This window comes from Mastigoproctus giganteus, chromosome 3, assembly GCF_048544385.1.
Source record: "Mastigoproctus giganteus isolate SK-2022 chromosome 3, ASM4854438v1, whole genome shotgun sequence".
Classification (NCBI taxonomy): Eukaryota; Metazoa; Arthropoda; class Arachnida; order Uropygi; family Thelyphonidae; genus Mastigoproctus; species Mastigoproctus giganteus.
This window is the reverse complement of record NC_143577.1, coordinates 107,371,078-107,390,924: the sequence shown is the minus strand read 5'-3', so window position 1 is coordinate 107,390,924 and position 19,847 is coordinate 107,371,078. Positions and strand designations below refer to the sequence as shown.

General features: G+C 38.5%; 1 protein-coding gene across 1 annotated transcript in view; it reads left to right on the top strand.

Annotated features, from left to right (window-relative positions):
- Nucleotides 1-19,847, top strand: part of LOC150088209 (poly(ADP-ribose) glycohydrolase-like) — a 325,145-nt gene that overhangs the window by 105,334 nt on the left and 199,964 nt on the right. Inside the window, exon 4 of the mRNA XM_090370070.1 lies at nucleotides 1,100-1,196. Coding sequence (XP_090226196.1) covers nucleotides 1,100-1,196 — 97 coding nt within the window. The remainder of the gene's footprint in view (nucleotides 1-1,099; nucleotides 1,197-19,847) is intronic.

The window sequence follows — 19,847 nt, the reverse complement described above, 5'->3', positions numbered from 1 at the left end:
CTGACGACTCGTACAGGCGAACAGGTGCTGCACTGTTGAAGAGTTGACTACCCAATAGAACATTGGCCAACCCAGAACAATATCTGGCATGACCATGCATCGCACTTATGGGCTATACCAGCAGTCAGCCCCTATGGCATCCTCTCCTAACCAAGGTTCACTGGCAGGAACTTGGACCCCTGTTGCATGTGGAACAACATATCAGTGGTCTCCGCTATCATCAGCTGCTTGCTGACTGTCTACACTTTTTCCCAAATGGTGATGGTGTCTTCCAAGATGACAATGCCCCGAGCCACGGGGCACTTGATGTGCAGGAATGGCTTGAGGAACACAGTTCTGACTTCCAGCATATCAATGGGCCTCCAAATTCCCCCGATATCAATCCCATAGAGCACTTGTGGGACACCATGGAAAGGCATATCAGGCATCTGGATACACCAATCACCTCCATAGCTGCATTGCTAGCTGCATTACATAAAGCTTGGCCAAACACTTACGACATCTCGTTGAATCAATGCCACGTCGGATAGCTGCTGTACTGAGGGCAAAAGGAGGACCTACGAATATTAGGTAGGTGGTCATAATTCAATGATCACTGTGTATATATACTGTATCTACCTATATATGCAGTGTGTTTCAGTTTAAAGGAACTGAGGACTATCTTGATTTTGGTTATTTTTCATCTGCATCTTCTTTGTCATATTTGGGCTGAAATTTTTGAGCTTCCAATTGGGCTTAGTGTTACTGTTCAGATTCTCACTCCAACCATTGTATTCTTATTATTCTGTTTTCTTCAGATAAACTGGTTTTGTGTTCATTTCAGAAGTACACCAACATTGTTTTTTTTTCTCGACTAATTAGAAGATGGGAAAACAACTTTCCCATTGAGAAAAAAAAAAAAGTTGATTATGCAAAAACAAAATTGAAAATCAGGAATCAGAAAATCAAAACAGACCATTTTTAACGTAAATATGATAAAAAAGGCTCAGATAAAAAAAATGGCATAAACCTAAAATTAAATGAGACAGACCCAGATGTGTTTTAATTGAAACACTATATATGTGTGTACAGTATTTTTTTTTTTTTTTAATTTTTGCAGAAAGTGTTGCTCATCAAGAATCTGATAAAGAATTGTATAGCAGCTCTTCATCACAAGATGTTACATTTTCACAAGGTTCAGATGATCTTTTTCCTGAGTAAGTATTATTACTTTCATAGAGCCTTTTTTTTTTTTTTTTTTCCTCTTTGTTATCTTGCTTTCCTTGTGAGGAGGAGAGTTCAGATTTAGGATTCATATATTTAGCAGAAAATCAAGGAGTGGAGAACATATCCGTCATCATTGTGGCACTCTTTTCATTTAAGATTATGCATGAGTGCCAGCTGTCTGTATTTATGGCAGAAATTCTGTTCTTTTTGGTGCTCTCTGTCTTTTCAACATTAAATTTTTCTCCATCTTTTTTTCAAGAAAAAAGAGAGCAGAACCACAGCTTTGCCATTAAAATTAAATTCAAAATTGTTAAAAAAAAAATTGAATTTCTACTTATCTCATTAATGAAATTAACTAGGTAACAAATTAGCCGTGAGGAGTGCATAAAATATGTGGAACATGTGAAACAGTATGTTCTGTGTTTTAAAATTTTTATTGTTTTTTGTGATGTTGAAGCAAATTAACAATTACTCCCAAAGGTACCAAAGAAATATAATGTAACATTTCAGAAAATATGTATGCAGAATTTCAAAGTACAGCACAACCTTGATATTATGTGCCTCTTCATATCACAGTTTCAGATATACCGCAGATATGATCACGTCCCCCAAAACAAATTATGGGAAAAAATAGTGTGTTCAAAGAATTAGCAATTTCATATTGGAAACTGGGAAAAGTGAATAATATATATACTCATATCTACTGTACGTACGACTACCATATTTCCAAGTGGGGAAATTAGGTAAAACCTGGCTGTATATTCACTTCAATATATTCAGTTTCAGAGTAATTTTTGTAAACAGCAGGACCCATCAGAGTCCTGTTTTTTATAAAAAGTTCACTAATTACTGTAGACACACCGTTTCACCCCTCAACTACAGATGCAATAAATAAGACAAAAATATATATCAAGTGACATATGGAGAAATCACGTGACTTCACTTCAACACTATGATAGGCCAGACGGTTTGGTTTTGATTTAGTTTTCTCAAAACATGGTAAATTCTAGAGCATCAGAAATAAATACAAACTTTGTTGCAAACAAATTTTAGAACTTAGCTATGGTATGAATTATTGGATCATATTCTGCGGAAAGTGCTGTAAGAGGCTAAACTAGAAGAATTTGATCTAAGTATTCAAGCAGTGCTGCTTGGGTGGTGCCAGTATGATGATTAAATTTGGAAAAATAGTAAGTTGCAAACATAATTTATGTTATGTTCATGGCATATATCTTGCTGTATGTGATTTTCTTTATAATAAAACATGATTCTGATATAAATATTAGCACAGAAAACTGGTCAGTTGAAGATGAGTTAGGCAAGTAGTTGAGCACAGCAATTGAAATTGAGGAGTTAATTGCAACTGAGAAAATTAATCAAATTACCATCAACAAAGACATCTACATATTAAAATGGTCCCAGATATTAATGAAACTCTCAATAAGGTTAGAAGAATTTTAAGATCACTTAGACAGTCACCACTCAAGAATGAAATATTACAAAATTATGCGAAAGGAGGGCATAGCCATGAATAGATGTTAATTTTAGATTTCAAAACTCATTGGTACAATTTGTTGGCAAATGCTTGAGTGATTTTTAGAAAATAAGATCAGCAGCTACAAAAGCCTTGATTTCTTGAAACAAGGGAAAGACTCAACCAGTCCAGCTCATTACAAACCCATTGCCTTAACCAGCTGCCAGTGCAATATTTTAGAGAAAATGGTTGACCACAGACTTATGTGGTCAACCATTAACAACTTTCTCCGCACAGCCCAGAATGGAATCAGAAGGAACAAAATCATAAATTGGTAAAATTGGGAAGATTCATTATGAAATGCTTTCCTTTGATCAGAAAGATTTTGATTAAAGAAAAGCAACCTCTAACTAATGAAGAATTTAATGCCCTTCACAATATTGTCAGTCCTGCAACCAGTAAAAATTGGTGCAGATATGTGTAACTGTGAAGCAGCTTTGTTAACTGTGTGGCTGTATTTGCTTTCATGATTGAAAGCAAATACAGCCTCACCAGTTAAAGTCCTTGGAAAATGAAAACTCTTTAATACAGAGGATTAGTGAGAGAAGAAATACTACTTTGGTTGTGTGGATTTGTACTTAAATATTGGGGAAAAATATGAAAATTGTGCAACTACTCCTGGCTTGCCCACTTTACTGAATATGAAATCATTATTTGAATCTGTAAGGGTGACATTGTCAAGGCTTTTCAATGAAGGCAAATCACAAGCTAGCTCTTCACATTAAGAAGAAGAGGCAAGTTCAGGAAATTGCACAATCCATGACACTATCAGAGAAATTGGAAGCAGCAGTATAATCAAAGACAAACACAATGCATCGTTCAACATTTTCATGTCAGGATCATTGTTTAAACAAGCATTTAAAGCAAGGAAGGACAGTTATTATTCGAGACAATGGGGAAGAGAACTACAAACCTCATGAATTTATTTAATGCACTGAAAACCATTCCACCAACTTTGAATCAGAAAGAGCATTTTCTGTAGCAGGTTTATTTATAACCAAGTTGAGAACTCTTCTTAGCGATAGAAATATTGATTATTTATGTTTTATAAGAAACTAATTTAATAATTTTGATTGACTCTTTAAATATTTAAAATAAAGATAATATTTTAGTATATCTCCTTTGCTGATGAATTTTATATCTCCTTTGCTGATGAATATCATGATAAAAATTATGTTTAATAAATAATAAATAGCCACCACTGATGGTGAACATAATTACAGTATTGACCCTGGATGCTAAGCAATTTCTGAGCTCTATAAAGCAATCTAAAGCATTCTCCTTTAAAGGAATCGCTCTTCTCTTTAAGTTTCTCATTAGTATCTCTTAAGTTCTTTCAAAAAGCACTGTAGACTTCATCTTACAAGTATTAAGTTCAGTCAGGAAAGAAAAGACAACTTTCCTTTTATTCTTATTAGAGTAACTAACCTAACAACCGCTTGGCCACTTGCTGCGTTACTCCTGCCTCCCCGTGGGGTGGGGGGCCGGTAACCTGAGTAATAAAACCGACCATTGGGGGCCAAAAGGAAGTGGAGAAAGAAACCTTTCCTCCACTCGATCCTTTGAGATCACTTCCGACACTGACCAACCTGATCGTGACTGTTACCAAATTAAAAGGCAAAAAAAAAGATCCATGTCAACAAGATCACCCAGCCTTTCTCCTTATACATTCACTGTTGTACTATCCTGTGAGCAAATTATCCCCATTTCTAATTCAGAAATGCTTGGAAAGTGCTGCAGGAACGCCAAAGATGGTAAAATGTCTACAATCTGAGGATCTTCTGATAGAAACGATAAAACCAAAATATTCAGAAACATTAATGAAACTGACCACCTTTGGTCACTTTGAATACCTCCAAAGGAGTTATAATTAACAAAGTCCTTGGAAAATCCTGAAAGTCCCTCCAAACACTTCAAAGAGTCATACAAGCAAAGCAAATATTAATCCGGAAAGATGGGGAATTAACGCCTACGTGCAACATAACACTGACTTTCAGTACCCCAAATTTACTGACAACAATTAAAGCAGGGTATCTAAATTGTCGTATACGTTCATATATCCTGAATCCCATCATGTGTTATAAGTGTCAGAAATATGGACACTCCCAGGTAGCATGCCGTGGCACTCTGATGTGCCCAAATTGTGGTTGAACAGAACACACCCAAGCTGATTGTGCTTCACCTGTCGCAGTTGCAAAGGTAATCATCCAGCATATTCAAAAAATATACAAAACAGAAAACAAAGTAACATACCAGGAAGCAAAAAAAAGACATCATGCAGTTTATACCGAAACACTCACGTATGCACAAGAAATTCAACAGAGTGTTTCTATTGCTACTCAGACTGACATCACAGTCCCTCCAAACGCTTCAGTTGCCAATTGGGCCAGGTCCATGCTTAATGCTAAATTGCAACCTGCCAAACAAAGTTTACAAGAACAAGGAAGTAATACTACAATATCAGTTCCACCCAATATACCTACAACTACTAAAAATGCAGACAAATCAGCACCAACAGAGCATGTTCAGACCAAGAAGCAATCCCCCCATACAGATGAAACTATATTACATCTTCATGCAGAAGAAGAAGACATGGATACAGGGCAACCGGTTTTCCCAAAAAAAGATAGACATAAAACTGAATGAAACAAACTACTCAAAAAAAAACAGCCAGACCAAAACACAACTCCAAAAACTGTGTAATGCAGCACATACTTCAATGGAACTGTAGAGGCATGCATGCTGCTAATACTGACTTATGTGACCTGATCAATAGATATAATCCAATGATAGTTTGTTTACAAGAAACCAATTTAACATGACAAGTAACTCTCTCAATCAAAAACTTCACAATGTATAGAAAAGACAGGAATACTGCAAAATCTCACGTGGAGGGGTGACGATCTTGGTTAACTCTAAAATCCCCTCTCGAATTATCTCCCTACAGACTGATTTGGAAGCTGTTGCTGTGCGTGTGGCTCTCGGAATAATGCTAACTCTTGTTTCAACATACCTTCCACCAAACAGACCCATCACACTAAAAGAACTAGAAAATCCTATAGTACAAGTGTCAAAGACTTCAATGGGCATCACCCATTGTGAGGATCTTCCCACAGGGATCAAATTCATCTTCCCACTGGATCCACCTCAGCAATTGACCTGTCCATCTGCTCTCCCATACTGTTCCCAAGTATGAAGTGGTCAATCTTAGAAGATCCACACAGCAACGATCATCTATCAATTATATGCAGTATTCAAACAAAACAATCCCACTGTCCTATCTATAGAGTAAAATAGAGTAAGTTCTCAAAAGCAAATTCGGCAAAATACTCAATCTGTGTGTCTTTTGATCAATCTATAAAAACACAATGTATAGACAAAGTCACCGAGCAGATTACCACAAATATTCTGGCAGCAGCTTTTGAAACAATACATTAATCCTCTGTAGACCAACAGTGCCAAAAGAGAGAAAAATAGCCTTCAATCAGTTTCGTAGGTTCCCTAATAAAATTTGCTAGTACCATTACGAAGGACACCAGAAATCAGATAATACGGAAAAAAATCCAACTATTAAATAATAAATACATTCCATTTACTGCTCCAACCTTGATTAGAAATGGACGAGAACTGTGTTCCCCTAAAGAAATAGGCAATTTCCTTGTAGAAACTTTTAGTGAAATATCAGTAGCATCTACATATGACAGTTCATTCTTGAAAATTAAAATCTCAGCAGAAAAATATAAAATAAATTTTAATACCACATGACCTCTTTCCTATAATCAGCCCTTCAACTTAAGTGAACTCCAAGAAGTGCTAAACAGATCAGCAAACAGTGCAGCAGGACCGGACAGAATCTATTACATAATGCTCAAAAATCTCAATAACGTATATTTAAACTTATTACTAGTATTCTATAATCAGATTTTCCTTGAATGTGTTTATCCTTCCTCATGGCATCATGCAGTAATTCTTGCTTTTCCTAAACAAGGGGAGGATCAATCAGTTCCACAAAATTACCAACCAATTTCTCTCACCAGCTGTTTCAGTAAAACACTCGAAAAAAATTATACACAGCAGACTAAAATGGATCCTTGAAAGTCAAATGCTGTTAAGTTGCAACTAATACAGTGTCCGACAAAACAGATCCTGCTTGGATCTTATGATAAGAGCTGAAACCAATATTCAAAATGCTTATTTAAAAATCAACATCTAGTGATGGTCAGTCTAGACATCAAAAAAGCTTTTGATACCACATGGAGGTATGGCATTTTTTGAGAGCTCTGTTCTACGGGGTTGAGAGGACACTTACCACAATTCATTCAGAATTTTCTTAAGCACAGAACCTTTCAAGTTCATGACCAGAATGTACTGTGACAATGTTTTATCCAGGAACAACTGGTGCCCTAAGGGTCCATATTTAGTGCTACCCTCTTTGAAATTAGGCTAAACACCATGACTTAGAATAATCCCAAAACTGTAGGGATATATATGTAGCTGACGATCATGTCATTCATCAAACATTAATACCTTTGAGAGACAGCTACAACTTTCCACAAATAAGCTGGAGACGTGACTCAACAAAATGACATGCGACTCAACAATCTATCAGAACAAAAGACGATTGTGATCTGTTGCAAATTTACATCCAGAACCTTGGACCTAAATTAAGAGATCATCCGATCCCTCTCACCAGCAATATCCACTTTTTTAGGTTTAACACTAGATGTGAAAAATTTTTCCATGCATATAAGTTTTCTTACAAACATCTGTTTGAAAAAACTCAATATACTTAGAGCTATCTCTGCCATAGCATGAGGCTCTCCTGCACTTGTATCATTCTCTCATCAGATTGTGTCTATGGTGCAATCGTCTATTGACTCAGCCAGGAAAAGTGAGCATACAAGACTAAATATTATACAGCATAAATATCACAAGTGCTCTTGGGGCCTTCCAAACTTCCCTGGTATAAAATCTCTATATAGCGGCAAACGAACCTCTACTCCACCTGAGGAGGAAATTGTTACTCCTCACCTATGCGGCCAGACTTAAAAGCCTTCCAGATCATCCCAATCAACCACTACTCTTCAATCCTGGATGGATAACATTTTATAACAATTATCCCACTGAAAATAGACCCACTGGTGTTAGACTACAAGGGTTGATTTACTGTTGGAACGTACACATTGAAAACATGCTCCAAGATACTAACATACCTAATCCACCCTAGTCCACAAACTTGCCTTACTGTGACACACATTTCCAACAATGGGGGAAAAAGTCACTGGAAAATTTAACATCAAATGACTGCACGAAGGGCATGCTTATAGCAATGTGCAGAGCTGCATAATATATACTGATGGCTCAAAATCAGATGGCACTGTAGGTTCTGCAGCAGTTTTTTCCCCCTCGTTCACAGTGTCTGTATCTCTCCCGACTGAATTCAGGAGCTATCCTGCAGAACTGTATGCAATCCAGCTAGTTATTGACCATATCAATATCCATCTGAACACTAATAGACTCCATGAATGCACTGTCTGCAATAAATTATAAATTCTCAACCCCACATCCCATATAAAAGAAATCGAGTCAGGTCTAAATCGTTTACAGAATAGGAATCATGGTGTAAGCTTCTGTTGGATTTCAGGGCATGCTGACTTTGTAGGTAACGAAACAGCTGACCAGGCTGCCAAACATCCAAACAGTACCACACTTCCATCTTACCAAAACATTTACTAACATATATCCGACATATCTGTAGAGACCAGTGGTTAAACATCTTGAAGGCACATATGAACAATAAATTGTTGGAAATTAAACGTGAACCACACCATGGAACTCTGGCTACAAGCGAAACAGGCATGAAGAGGTAATACTGATAAGACTATGCATAGGGCATACACATCTGACCCACTTGTTCCTGCTCATGGGCAGTGACTCTCCTATATGCATGCTTTGTTCATCACAACTTACAGTTCGGCATATTCTCTTAGACTATGCAATTCATTCTGACATCAGAAATCTTATGTTCTGCTTTCTGATGCAAATGCAAGAACCCTTATCACTAACCCATCTGTTGGGAAACAATGCTAATCTGGACGAGCTCTTTGCTTATTTTGAACAAACCAGTCTATACTGCAAGAATATTTGCTGATGCTATCGAGGCAGAGTTCGGTAGGTCAGAAAACTGCTAGCTTGGGGGGATACATGGACTAATAGATCTAGAAAAGTTGAGCAGATGGGCTAAGAAGTAGCAAATGAAGTTTAACAATGACAAATGTAAAGTACATATGGGAAGCAGTAACCCCAGAGTAAAGTATCAACTCTGTGGTACTACACTGACAGTGGTAGAGAATGAAAATGACCTGGGGGTAATGGTGCAGGCAGATATGAAGTTTTCTAAGCAGTGCAGATGGCCTGCAAGAGTAGTTCATGGTGTCTTATCAATGATATACAGGAATTTTTCTAGCAGGGATCAGGAGGTGATTATCACCTTGTATAAGGCAGTGATTATCACCTTGTCAAGCCACACCTTGAGTACTGTGTACAGGTCTGGAGGCCTCATTTTAAGAAGAATGTAGAGCTGTTGGAATGAGTACAGAGAAGGGCAACAAGATTAGTGAATGGAATAAAAGGTTGCTCTTACGAAGAAAGGCTTATGTTTTTCAAATTACAGTGTCTGGAGTGATTTACAGTTGATTAGGAGTGATTAGGCACCTGCGAGATGATATGATTGACGTGTATAAAGCCTTGAATTGTTTGAGCATGCTCAGTGCTGATGGGATTCTTCCTCTTGCTCAGAATAAACACCTGAGAGAGCATAAATTCAAATTGAAGAAAGACGATTGTAGGATGGATGTGCAGAAGTTTGCCTTTAGCCAGTGGGTCAGTCATTGCTGGAACAAACTTCCATCTGTCGTTGTAGAAGTTGATAGCTTAAATAGATTCAAGGCAGAACTTGATAAACATTTGGAGCGAGTGGATGGGTGAAATAAGGGTGTTTTTTTTTTTTGGGCTGATGCTATATATGCTTGCTTTCTTGCATCATGTGCCTTTGCTAATGATAATATGAATATTAGTATGAATACTAATATGAATATTTCTAATATCAAATAAAGTGAATTTCCAGCATCTATCCAAATACCAGGATAGGCACATTTTTTTGGACTAAGTTTCCCTTGTGCCGATAAACATATCCACCAAACGACCAACCTGTCCATGAGTAATTAATTTTCCCAATTCTAAAAGGGTATCTTATCACCAAACAATAAAAAAATTATCGTTTTTATTTAATATACCATAATTTCCTGGAGTTCCGTAAATCCCAGTAATTAGCTTCTCTTTCCCAGGATAAAAAAGCGGCATACAAAAAAAAACTAATTTGCACCGCCTCATAACCCAATATGCACTAGTATGTGACACTCTACAAGAAAATAACTAAAGCTGTAAGATATAATTACCATGAGGGGTAAAGGAAAGGGTTTTTGCTTCCGTAAAGGTAAGTACAGTGGGATCAACTGACGATGTTACCAACAGTAAATTCTAAGTGGGAAGCATTCAAGGAATTAATTGTGGATGCTACTAAAAGTTTCATATCTATTAAGAAATATTGTTCAAGATTTAGGCCCAAATGGTTATCAAATGAACTAATGAGACTCGTGACAGAGAAGAAAAACACATGAGATGCATATAAATTATCAAGTGACTCAGAAGCCTATGGCAGATATAAGCTAGTCTGTAATCAGGTCACAAAGGAGGTTAGGCAGGCGAAGGCAGATTACAAGAAATCTTTGGCAAAAGATGCTAAGAAAAACAGCAAGGATTTCTTTATTTATATAAACTCTAAAAGGAAGGGGATGAATCTGATTGGTCCACTTGATATTGATGGTTGGACTGTTGATGATCCTGCTCAGGTAGCAAACAAACTTAATGAGTATTTTGCATCTACATTCACACATGAGGAGTTATTAAGGTTTGAAAATGGCTGAAGGTTATCAAATTGTAGCAGGATGCTTAATGATTTTGTAATAACTGAGAGCAAAGTGGAGGAGAAATTGTTGAAGTTAAACCTAAGAAAGGCACCTGGGGGGGGGGGATCTATCCAGTTATATTAAAGGAGGCAGCAAAGCAACTAAGCAAACCCTTAGCCATAATTATGAGAGCATGTTGGACTCAGGGGAGGTCCCTACGGATGGGAGATGTGCAAATGTATCCCCAATTCACAAAGGGGTATCGAAGGGTGACACGAGTAATTACAGACCAGTTAGTTTAACTTCTCTTCCAGGTAAAATAATGGAGTCACTGGTTAAAGATGCATTGCAGGATCATCTAGATAAGACTGCAGCAATAATTGCCGACCGGGCTAGCCGGGTGGGTAAAGTGCCTGCCTGGCAACCTAAAGATCGTTGGTTCGAATCCTGCCTCGGGCTTGGATCAGAGTACTGCAAAAACCTTGGGAGGTGCATTATGGCCACAGAAGCCGATGCACCAACAACTAACTAAAACAAAAAACAAAAAAAAAGCAGCAATAATTCACACACAGCATGGGTTTGTTAAGGGAAAGTCTTGTCTGACAAATTTCATAGGATATTATGATGTGGTTACAAAGGAACTGGATGCAAAAAATAATTTTGATATCTTATATTTGGATTTCAGGAAAGCTTTTGACACTGTTGCGCATGGAAGACTATTGTACAAATTGGAGCAGAATGGTATTAAGGGTAAGTCACTACAATGGATAAAAGGATGGTTCAGTGGGAGAAGACAGTGGGTGGTAATCAATGGGTGCTGCTCTTCATGGACTAATGTTATTAATGTAGTCCCACAGAGTTCGGTGTTGGGTTCTCTGTTGTTTTGTATATTTATCAATGATATTGAAGAAGGTATATCAAGCTTAGTGTCGACGTTTGCAGATGATACAAAGGTTGGCAGGGATTGTTAATGACAGTGTGCTACTGCAACAGGATCTAGATAATTTGGGCAGATGGGCTAAGAAGTGGCAATTGAAGTTTAACCTTGACAAATGCAAAGTACTGCATATGAGTAGAAGTAACCCCAGAGAAACGTACCAACTGTGTGGTACTAGACTTAGGGTGGTAGAAAATGAAAAAGACATGGGAGTAATTGTGCAGTCAGATATGAAGTTTTCTGAGCAATGAGACAGGCTGCCAGTGCAGGTCATGGGGTTTTGTCAATGATATATAGGAATTTTGCTAGCAGGGAAAAGGAGGTGATTATCCCTCTGTATAAGGCAATGGCCTTGAGTACTGTGTACAGGTCTGGAGGCCTCATTTTAGGAAGGATGTAGATTTGCTTTAACATGTACAGAGAAGGGCAACAAGATTGGTGAGAGGAATGAAGGGATCCTCTTACCAAGAGAGGCTTAAGTTCTGCGAACTGCAGTGGCTGGAGACTACGCACCTGTGGTGATCTGATTGAGGTGTATAAGGCCTTGAATGGGTTGAGCACGCTGAATTCTGATGGGATCCTTCCACTTGTTGAGATTACGAACCTAAGGGGGCATAAATTCAAATTAAGAAAAGACAGATGTAGAATAGATGTGTGGAAATTTGCCTTTTTAGCCAGCGGATGGTTAATTGCTGGAACAAACTTCCATCTGTCGTGAAGGTTGATATGTTAAATAAATTAGCATTAGAAGAGGCATATGATGCAAGAAAGCAAGCTTATACAGCATCAGCCGAAAAAAAAAAAAAAAACCTTTCCACTTCACCCCTCTGTTCGTTCGAAATACCTCTCCAGCTGAGCCTTAAATTTATTTAGACTATCAACTTCCACAACAGGGATGGAAGTCTGTTCCACCATCCAACTACCCGCTGGCAAAAGGCAAATTTCCGCACATCTATCCTACATCTGTCTTTCCTCAATTTGAATTTATGCCCTCTCAGGTGATTATTCTGAGCAAGAGGCAGTATCCCATCAGCATTGAGCATGCTCAAACCATTCAAGGCTTTATACACCTCTATCAGATCATCTCTCCGGTGCCTAGTCTCTAGACACTGCAATTTGCCAAACTTAAGCCTTTCTTCGTAAGAGCAACCCTCCGTTCCATTCACTAACCTTGTTGCCCTTCTCTGTACTTGTTCTAGCAGCTCTACATCCTTCTTGAAATAAGGCCTCCAGACCTGTATACAGTACTCAAGGTGCAGCCTGACCATTGCCTTATACAAGGGAATAATCACCTCCCAATCCCTGCTAGAAAAATTCCTGTATATCATTGATAAGACACCATGAGCTACTCTTGCAGCCCGTCTGCACTGCACAGAGAACTTCAATCTGCCTGCACAATTGCCCCCAGGTCCTTTTCATTCTCTACCACTGTCAGTGTAGTACCACAGAATTGATATGTTTCTCTGGGGTTGCTGTTTCCCATATGTAGTTCTTTACATTTGTCAATGTTAAACTTCATTTGCCACCTCTCAGCCCATCTGCTCAACCTTTCCAGATCCTGTTCCAGCAGCATATCGTCAGTAGCGTCCTTAACAACCTTTGTATCATCTTCAAACTTGGATATTAAGCTTGTTATACCATCATCAATATTATTTATAAATACAGAAAACAACAATGGACTCAACACTGAACCCTGAGGGACTCCACTAATAACATTAGTTCGCGATGAGCAGTGTCCATTAATTACCACTCTGTCTTCTGCCACTCAACCACCCCTTTATCCACAGCAACAATTTGCCACCAATGCCACACTGCTCCAATTTGTGCAGCAGTCTTCCATGTGCAACAGTATCAAAAGCCTTTCTAAGATCCAAATATATAATATCAAAGTTATTCCTGCATCCAATTCTTTTGTGAATACATCATAGTATACAATCAAATTGGTCAGGCAAGACCTTCCCTTAACAAAACCATGCTGTGTCTGAGCTATAACTGAATTCTTGTCAAGATGATCCTGCAGTGCTTCTTTAATCACTGCTTCCATTAATTTTCCTGGAACAGAAGTTAAACTCACAGGTCTATAATTACTTGTGTCAGCCTTTGATCCTCCTTTGTGAATTGGGGTCACATTTGCACATTTCCAGTCTCTGGGTACCTCTCCTGAGTCCAAGGAAGCTCTCATAATTATGGCTAACGGTATGCTTACTTCCTTTGCTGCCTCCTTTAATATAACTGGATAGATCCTATCCACCCCAGGTGCCTTTCTTGTATTTAACTTCAACAATTTGTCCTCCTCTTTACTCAATTATTACAAGATCATCTAGCTCACTGCCAGTGTTTACTTCATGTGTGAATGTAGATGCAAAATATTGATTTAGTTTGTTAGCTACCTGAGCAGGATCATGAACAGTTGAATCATCGATATCAAGTGGACCAATCTGATTTCCTTCTAGAGACCCTTCCTTCTAGAGTTTACATAAGTAAAGAACTCTTTGCTGTTTTTCTTTGCATCCCTTGCCAAAGATTTCTTGTAATCTGCCTTCACCTGCCTAACCTCCTTTGTAACTTGGTTACAGATCAACTTATATCTATCATAGGCTTCTGTGTCCCATGTTAATTTATATGTATCCCATGCATTTTTCTTCTCTACCATATGTCTCATTAGTTCATCTGACATCCATTTAGGCCTGAACCTTGAACAATATTTCTTAGTTGATATGTAAAGCCTAGTAGCTTCCAAGATAAGTTCTTTGAATGCTTCCCATTTTGAGTTTGCTGTTGGTAACATTACCAGTTGGTCCCACTGTATAGAATTTAAATACTGTCTCAGGCCATCGTAGTCCCCTTTACGAAAGCAATACCCCTTCCGTTTACCCCTAATGGTAGTTACTTCTTTGAGTAAATCCCACTTCAGCACACTGTGATCACTGCCACCTAGTGGTTCCTGTATCTGCAGATTCTTAATGCATGAAGAATTACTACTGATAATCAAATCAAGAGCATTACTCCCTCTAGTTGCCTCCCGAACATGCTGATTTAGAAAACAATCATCCAATAAATCCACAAAAGCCTTGCTAGTGTATGAGTGACCAACCCACAAATTCCAGTCAATATCTGGGAAATTAAAATTCCCCATTATAAGACTCTCTGATTTACTGGCCCACTCTATTTCCCTGTACAGTTTCTTATTATACTCATCGGAGTCATTAGGCCTATAGCACACCCCTACTCTCAATTTTGATCTCCCAATGCTTATGTTACACCAAATTGACTCGACACTGCACTGTCCAGCGATTTTGACTGGCTTCATTTCCTTGGATTTTATGTGTTTCTTAACTAATATCATAACCCCTCCTCCCTTCCTATCCCGTCTATCCTTTTTGTAGACGTACTCCCCAAATTCCAGTTCTGCATTACTTATATCTGTGTGACACCATGTCTCTGATATCCCAACAATATGTGCCTTTGATGCTTTGAGCAATACCTCAAATTTATTTACCAAACTCCTAGCACTGGTGTACACGCAAGTATACATGCACCTGTTCTTTTTCTTATCTACCCTAACACAACCCATGCGTTTACTTATACCCCCAATGACTCCCCGCAGTCTCTGAAATATCCTGCATCTTATTTTCCAAGCTGCTGCTCATTCCAATAGAAGCAGTGCAAGAATCACTTTCACCTCTGCCAGTGGCTACTTAATCTATTAGTCCTTGTATCCCCCCCAATCTAGCAGTTTTCCGACCCACCTAACACTGCCTCGATAGCATCAGCAAACATTCTTGCACCCTTTCTATTTAAGTGTATCCCATTCCTGTAGAAGCAGTCTCTCCTGTTAACAAGTACAGACCAGGCTGAAAAAAATTCTACCCCTTGAGTCTTGCACAATTTTTCCAGCGCCGAATTAATCGACAGGGCTCTCATCATATACTCCCTCCTATCGTGTCTGGGCAGAATTGCAGACACTTTCAAATTCAACCCTAATTCATGCCTTTTTTTTTCAACAGTGACCTGTACTTGTTAAGTAATTCTGACGGTCTCCTACTCTTAATATCATTAGTGCCAACGTGTACAACTATATCACTTTTTGTGCCCTTAGAAGATGATATCCGCTCTACAACGTCATCAACCTTTGCCCCTGGCAGATATACCCTGGTCCTGTTCCACCTATCCTTTTTACAAAGCATGTTTCCCGTTTCCCTGAGAATAGAGTCACCAACAAATACTAGTTCCTTTGGGACCAGCGCATTCTGCCTTGGAGGTTGCGGCTGTGTTTCGTGATGCCCAAGTGCAAGCTCTGGCATTGGTGTGGGCAGCTGAGAGCTTGATGGGCCCTCACTTTTAATCCTTCAAGGGCATCCACCCTCTCCTTCAAGCTCTCATATAGGCCCATAACAACGCTGAGTTGTCGCCTGATTTCCTTACACTCCTTGCATCACGCACATACAAAGACATCCCCCATGGCAGTATCATGTCCCGTACCTGACCGCTCCACAAACACCAAGCAAATAGTGCATTTTAAAAGGCTGTGATTCAGAGAGCAACTGCCCCCCTCAGTTCTCCCCTGTTCAAGAGAGGAATGTTGCATATCATAATTGGCTTGTTTCCAATTCTTCAGTTTCATTTTCTGCTTACACAAGAGCTCGCAACAATTGTAAAGCTGTTATTAATCAGTCTAAACTATATTTTGAATGGGCTAAGAGTAGAAAGCTTGCTTCTTGCACTAATGGTAGCCAAGCATTCTGGTCTCTTTCCAAAGCTATTGGCTGCAACTTTTGCTCATCTCTGCTCCCACCTCTGTCAAAACCAGATAGTTCTATTGTCACTCCAGCCAAGGATAAAACTGACCTGCTAGCATCCCATTTTTCTTTCAAATCGTGTATTACTGATCTTGGTAAAACTCCTCCCAGCATTCCCAGCACTCTCCATTCAATTCCTCCTGTGGTCTTCTGTCAAAAGGATGTCAGAAGAATTTTGACGAAGCTTGATGCTAAGAAAGCTTCACGTCCTGATGATATTTCTCCACTTGTTCTCAAAACCTGTGCTCTTGAACTTAGTCCTGTTCTTTGCTGCCTTTTTTCACTTTCTTATTCCAAAGGCGTTTTTCCTTCTGCTTGGAAATTTGCTCATATCCAGCTAGTTCCTAAAAAGGTGTCAAATCCCTCCCATCCAATTATTGCCCCATTTCAATTACTTCTACCCTTTCTAAAGTAATGGAGAAATCAATTAACTGCCAACTATTAAACTATCCATAAACCTTCCGTCTGTTCAACGATCGCCAGTATTGATTCTGTCAATGTTGATCCACTAGTAATATTCTGGCCTGTGTAACCCATTTATGGACAAATTCAATGGAAAAGTTCGGTAAAAAACAAGCAGTTGCTCTTGACATCTCAATCGTGTTTGGCATAAAGTCTTCTAAACAAGCTTCCATCTTATGGTTTTTCAACTGTTTTTTGTAATTGGTTATCCAGTTTTCTCTCTGACCACTCACTGAGGGTGATGGCAGATGGCTCTCTGTCTTCTGACTTCTCCACTAATGCTGGTGTCCCCCAAGGTTCAGTTCTTTCTCCCACTCTTTTCCTCTTGTATATTAATGACTTTCTGTTGACTGGAAATCCTATCCATAGTTTTGCTGATGATAACACATTGCATTCCTGTCTCCAGTTTGAGAAACCTCACCCTGTTCAATCAACTTCAACTTCTCAAATATCCACTACCAATTCCTTAAATGCCGATCTCCAGTGGGGGCAAAGACAGTTTTGTTGATTTCATCCTTCCAAAAACTCAGTCCTATCTTATATCTTGTAAAAAGGATTCTTCTGCTCCTATGCTTCTCTTTGGTGACACCGATTTCTAGGCAAGATGATATCTCTTTTGGGAATTACCCTGACTTCTAATGTGTCTTGGCACAAGCATATTACAAATATTGCTTCCTTTGGATTTTATCTTTTGCTCTTGGCGTTACTCTTCTTCCAAAGAGCTGTTCACTCTGTGCAAATCGCATATCTGCCCAACCATGGAATATTGTTCTCACATCTGGGGCGGTGCCCCCAAAACCTCTCTCAGGCTTCTAGATTCCATTCAGAAGAGGGCAATGGCTCATCTCTAACAGAGTCTCTCCACTCTGTCTCATAGACGTTCTTATTCTGCTGCATGCCTTTTCTACAGATACTTCCATGGGTGCTGTTCTTTTGAATTGGCTTCTATAAGTCTTTTCTCTCTTTCAGAACAATCCGAACACGTGCTGCCACCACCTAACATCCATTTACTGTCAAACTTCAAACTCACGGAACCAACTTTCTTTCTTCATGGTTTATTCATTCAACTGCTGTTTTCGGAACAACCTTCATACGTATTTCCTGAAAATTTCAGTCTACAGAAGTTTGTCTACTATCAATAAATATCTTCTTTTGTCTTCTCAACCTCCAACCCATGCACGTACTAAGTACTATAGGGTCTAATATCTCTCGTGTTTGGGATTTTCATAAAAAAAAAAAAAAAAAGAATGCTAAATGTTTTTAAATATGGAATTTCAAACCACATGCGTATCTATACAACACGGTACTACTGTGCATGCGCTTGTTTGTTCAGGCAGATGAGACTGACTCACATAACATAAAGCAGTTACCATGCTGACATTACAAAGAGTGGTTGTGTTGCACTTCATTGTTGCTGTCTTATCTTATTTCAAATTTATCCCACTTATTAATACTGTGCAGTATGCCAAAGCAAGGTAATATTATGGAGAGTGATGTTAATAAAAAAGAATCACTGAAGAGTAATAACATTGGAAACAAAATATGATCCAAAAATGAGTGATGAACCATCAATGAGTGTACGTTTAGTCAATAATAATGAAGAATAAACATTCTTTAACATTTGGATGACAATTTCTTTATTATTATAATTTGCTTGATTTTAAAGGATATATTTTCATTTCTTTGGATAAATAAATCATTGTTTATCATAAGCTATTGTTTTGCTGGTCTTTTTTAACATTACTATGGTCAAATTTCATTGTTGAGATGTAACCCTGTTTTTAAAATTGTCTATGAGAAGTAAATTCCTGCTTTACGAGGGCGCGCTAAGAACATATTAATACGTTCCTAATAAAGTCAGGAAATACCTGTACTTTCATTTCAGGAAGGCTTCTGATACTTATGATTCCATTTATATTGCGCCGACCGGGCTGGATGGGTAAAGTGCCTGCCTGGCAACCTAAAGGTCGCGGGTTCGAATCCTGCCTCGGGCTTGGATCAAAGTACTGCAAAAACCTTGGGAGGTGCATTATGGCCACAGACGCTGATGCGCCAACAACTACCAAAAAAAAAATATATATTGCACGTAAAGACTGCCAAAGCAGTGTGGCATTAGGAACAAGTTATTGCTATAGATAAAGGGATAGTTAAGTTCAAAAAGACAGAATTGTTATCGATGGGCACTGCTGTTCATGGACTAATGTAATAGTGGAGTTTTCCTAAGTTCAGTGCTGCGCTCATTGTTGTTTGCAATATTTATTAATGATATTGATGAAGTTATGTCTGACCTAATTTTAGGCAGGATGTAGATCTGTTGGAACGGGTGCAAAGAATGGCAATGAAATTGGTGAAGGGAACAAAAGAGTGCTGTTACCAAAGAAAAGCTTCAGTTCTGAAAATTGCAGCATCTGGAGACTAGGCATCTGCAAGGTGATCTGAGTGAGGTGTTTAAGGACTTAAATGGATTGAGTAACTTAAGTGTTGATAGAATTCTTCCTCTTGCTGAGAATACACACATGAATGGGCATACATTAAGTTGAGGAAGGATGGTTGTAAGTAGATGTGCAGAAGGTTCCTTTAGCCAGCAGATGATTGATTGTCTGAACAAACTTCCATCTGTTGTTGTGGAAGTGGGTAAGGACAAATTCTTGGAGGGGATGGATGAATGAGGTGATTGGTGTGTCTGTTTTTTTTTGCTGTTCTATAAACTTGTATTTTTTTTTTGTGTCATTTGCCACCGCTAATATTAATATATGGATCTGCTTCAGCTAGGGATCTGTCATCATCGAGATTAGTTTGTTGTGGGCAAAGTTTTTACGGCTCCAGCAAATAGTGAAGGTTTTTTTTTTTTTTTTTTACCATTTTATTACTTAATTGGCATATTAATTTATTATCTAGAAGTACTTTATATTCCTAGTTATGATACTTAGTTTATTTTGAAC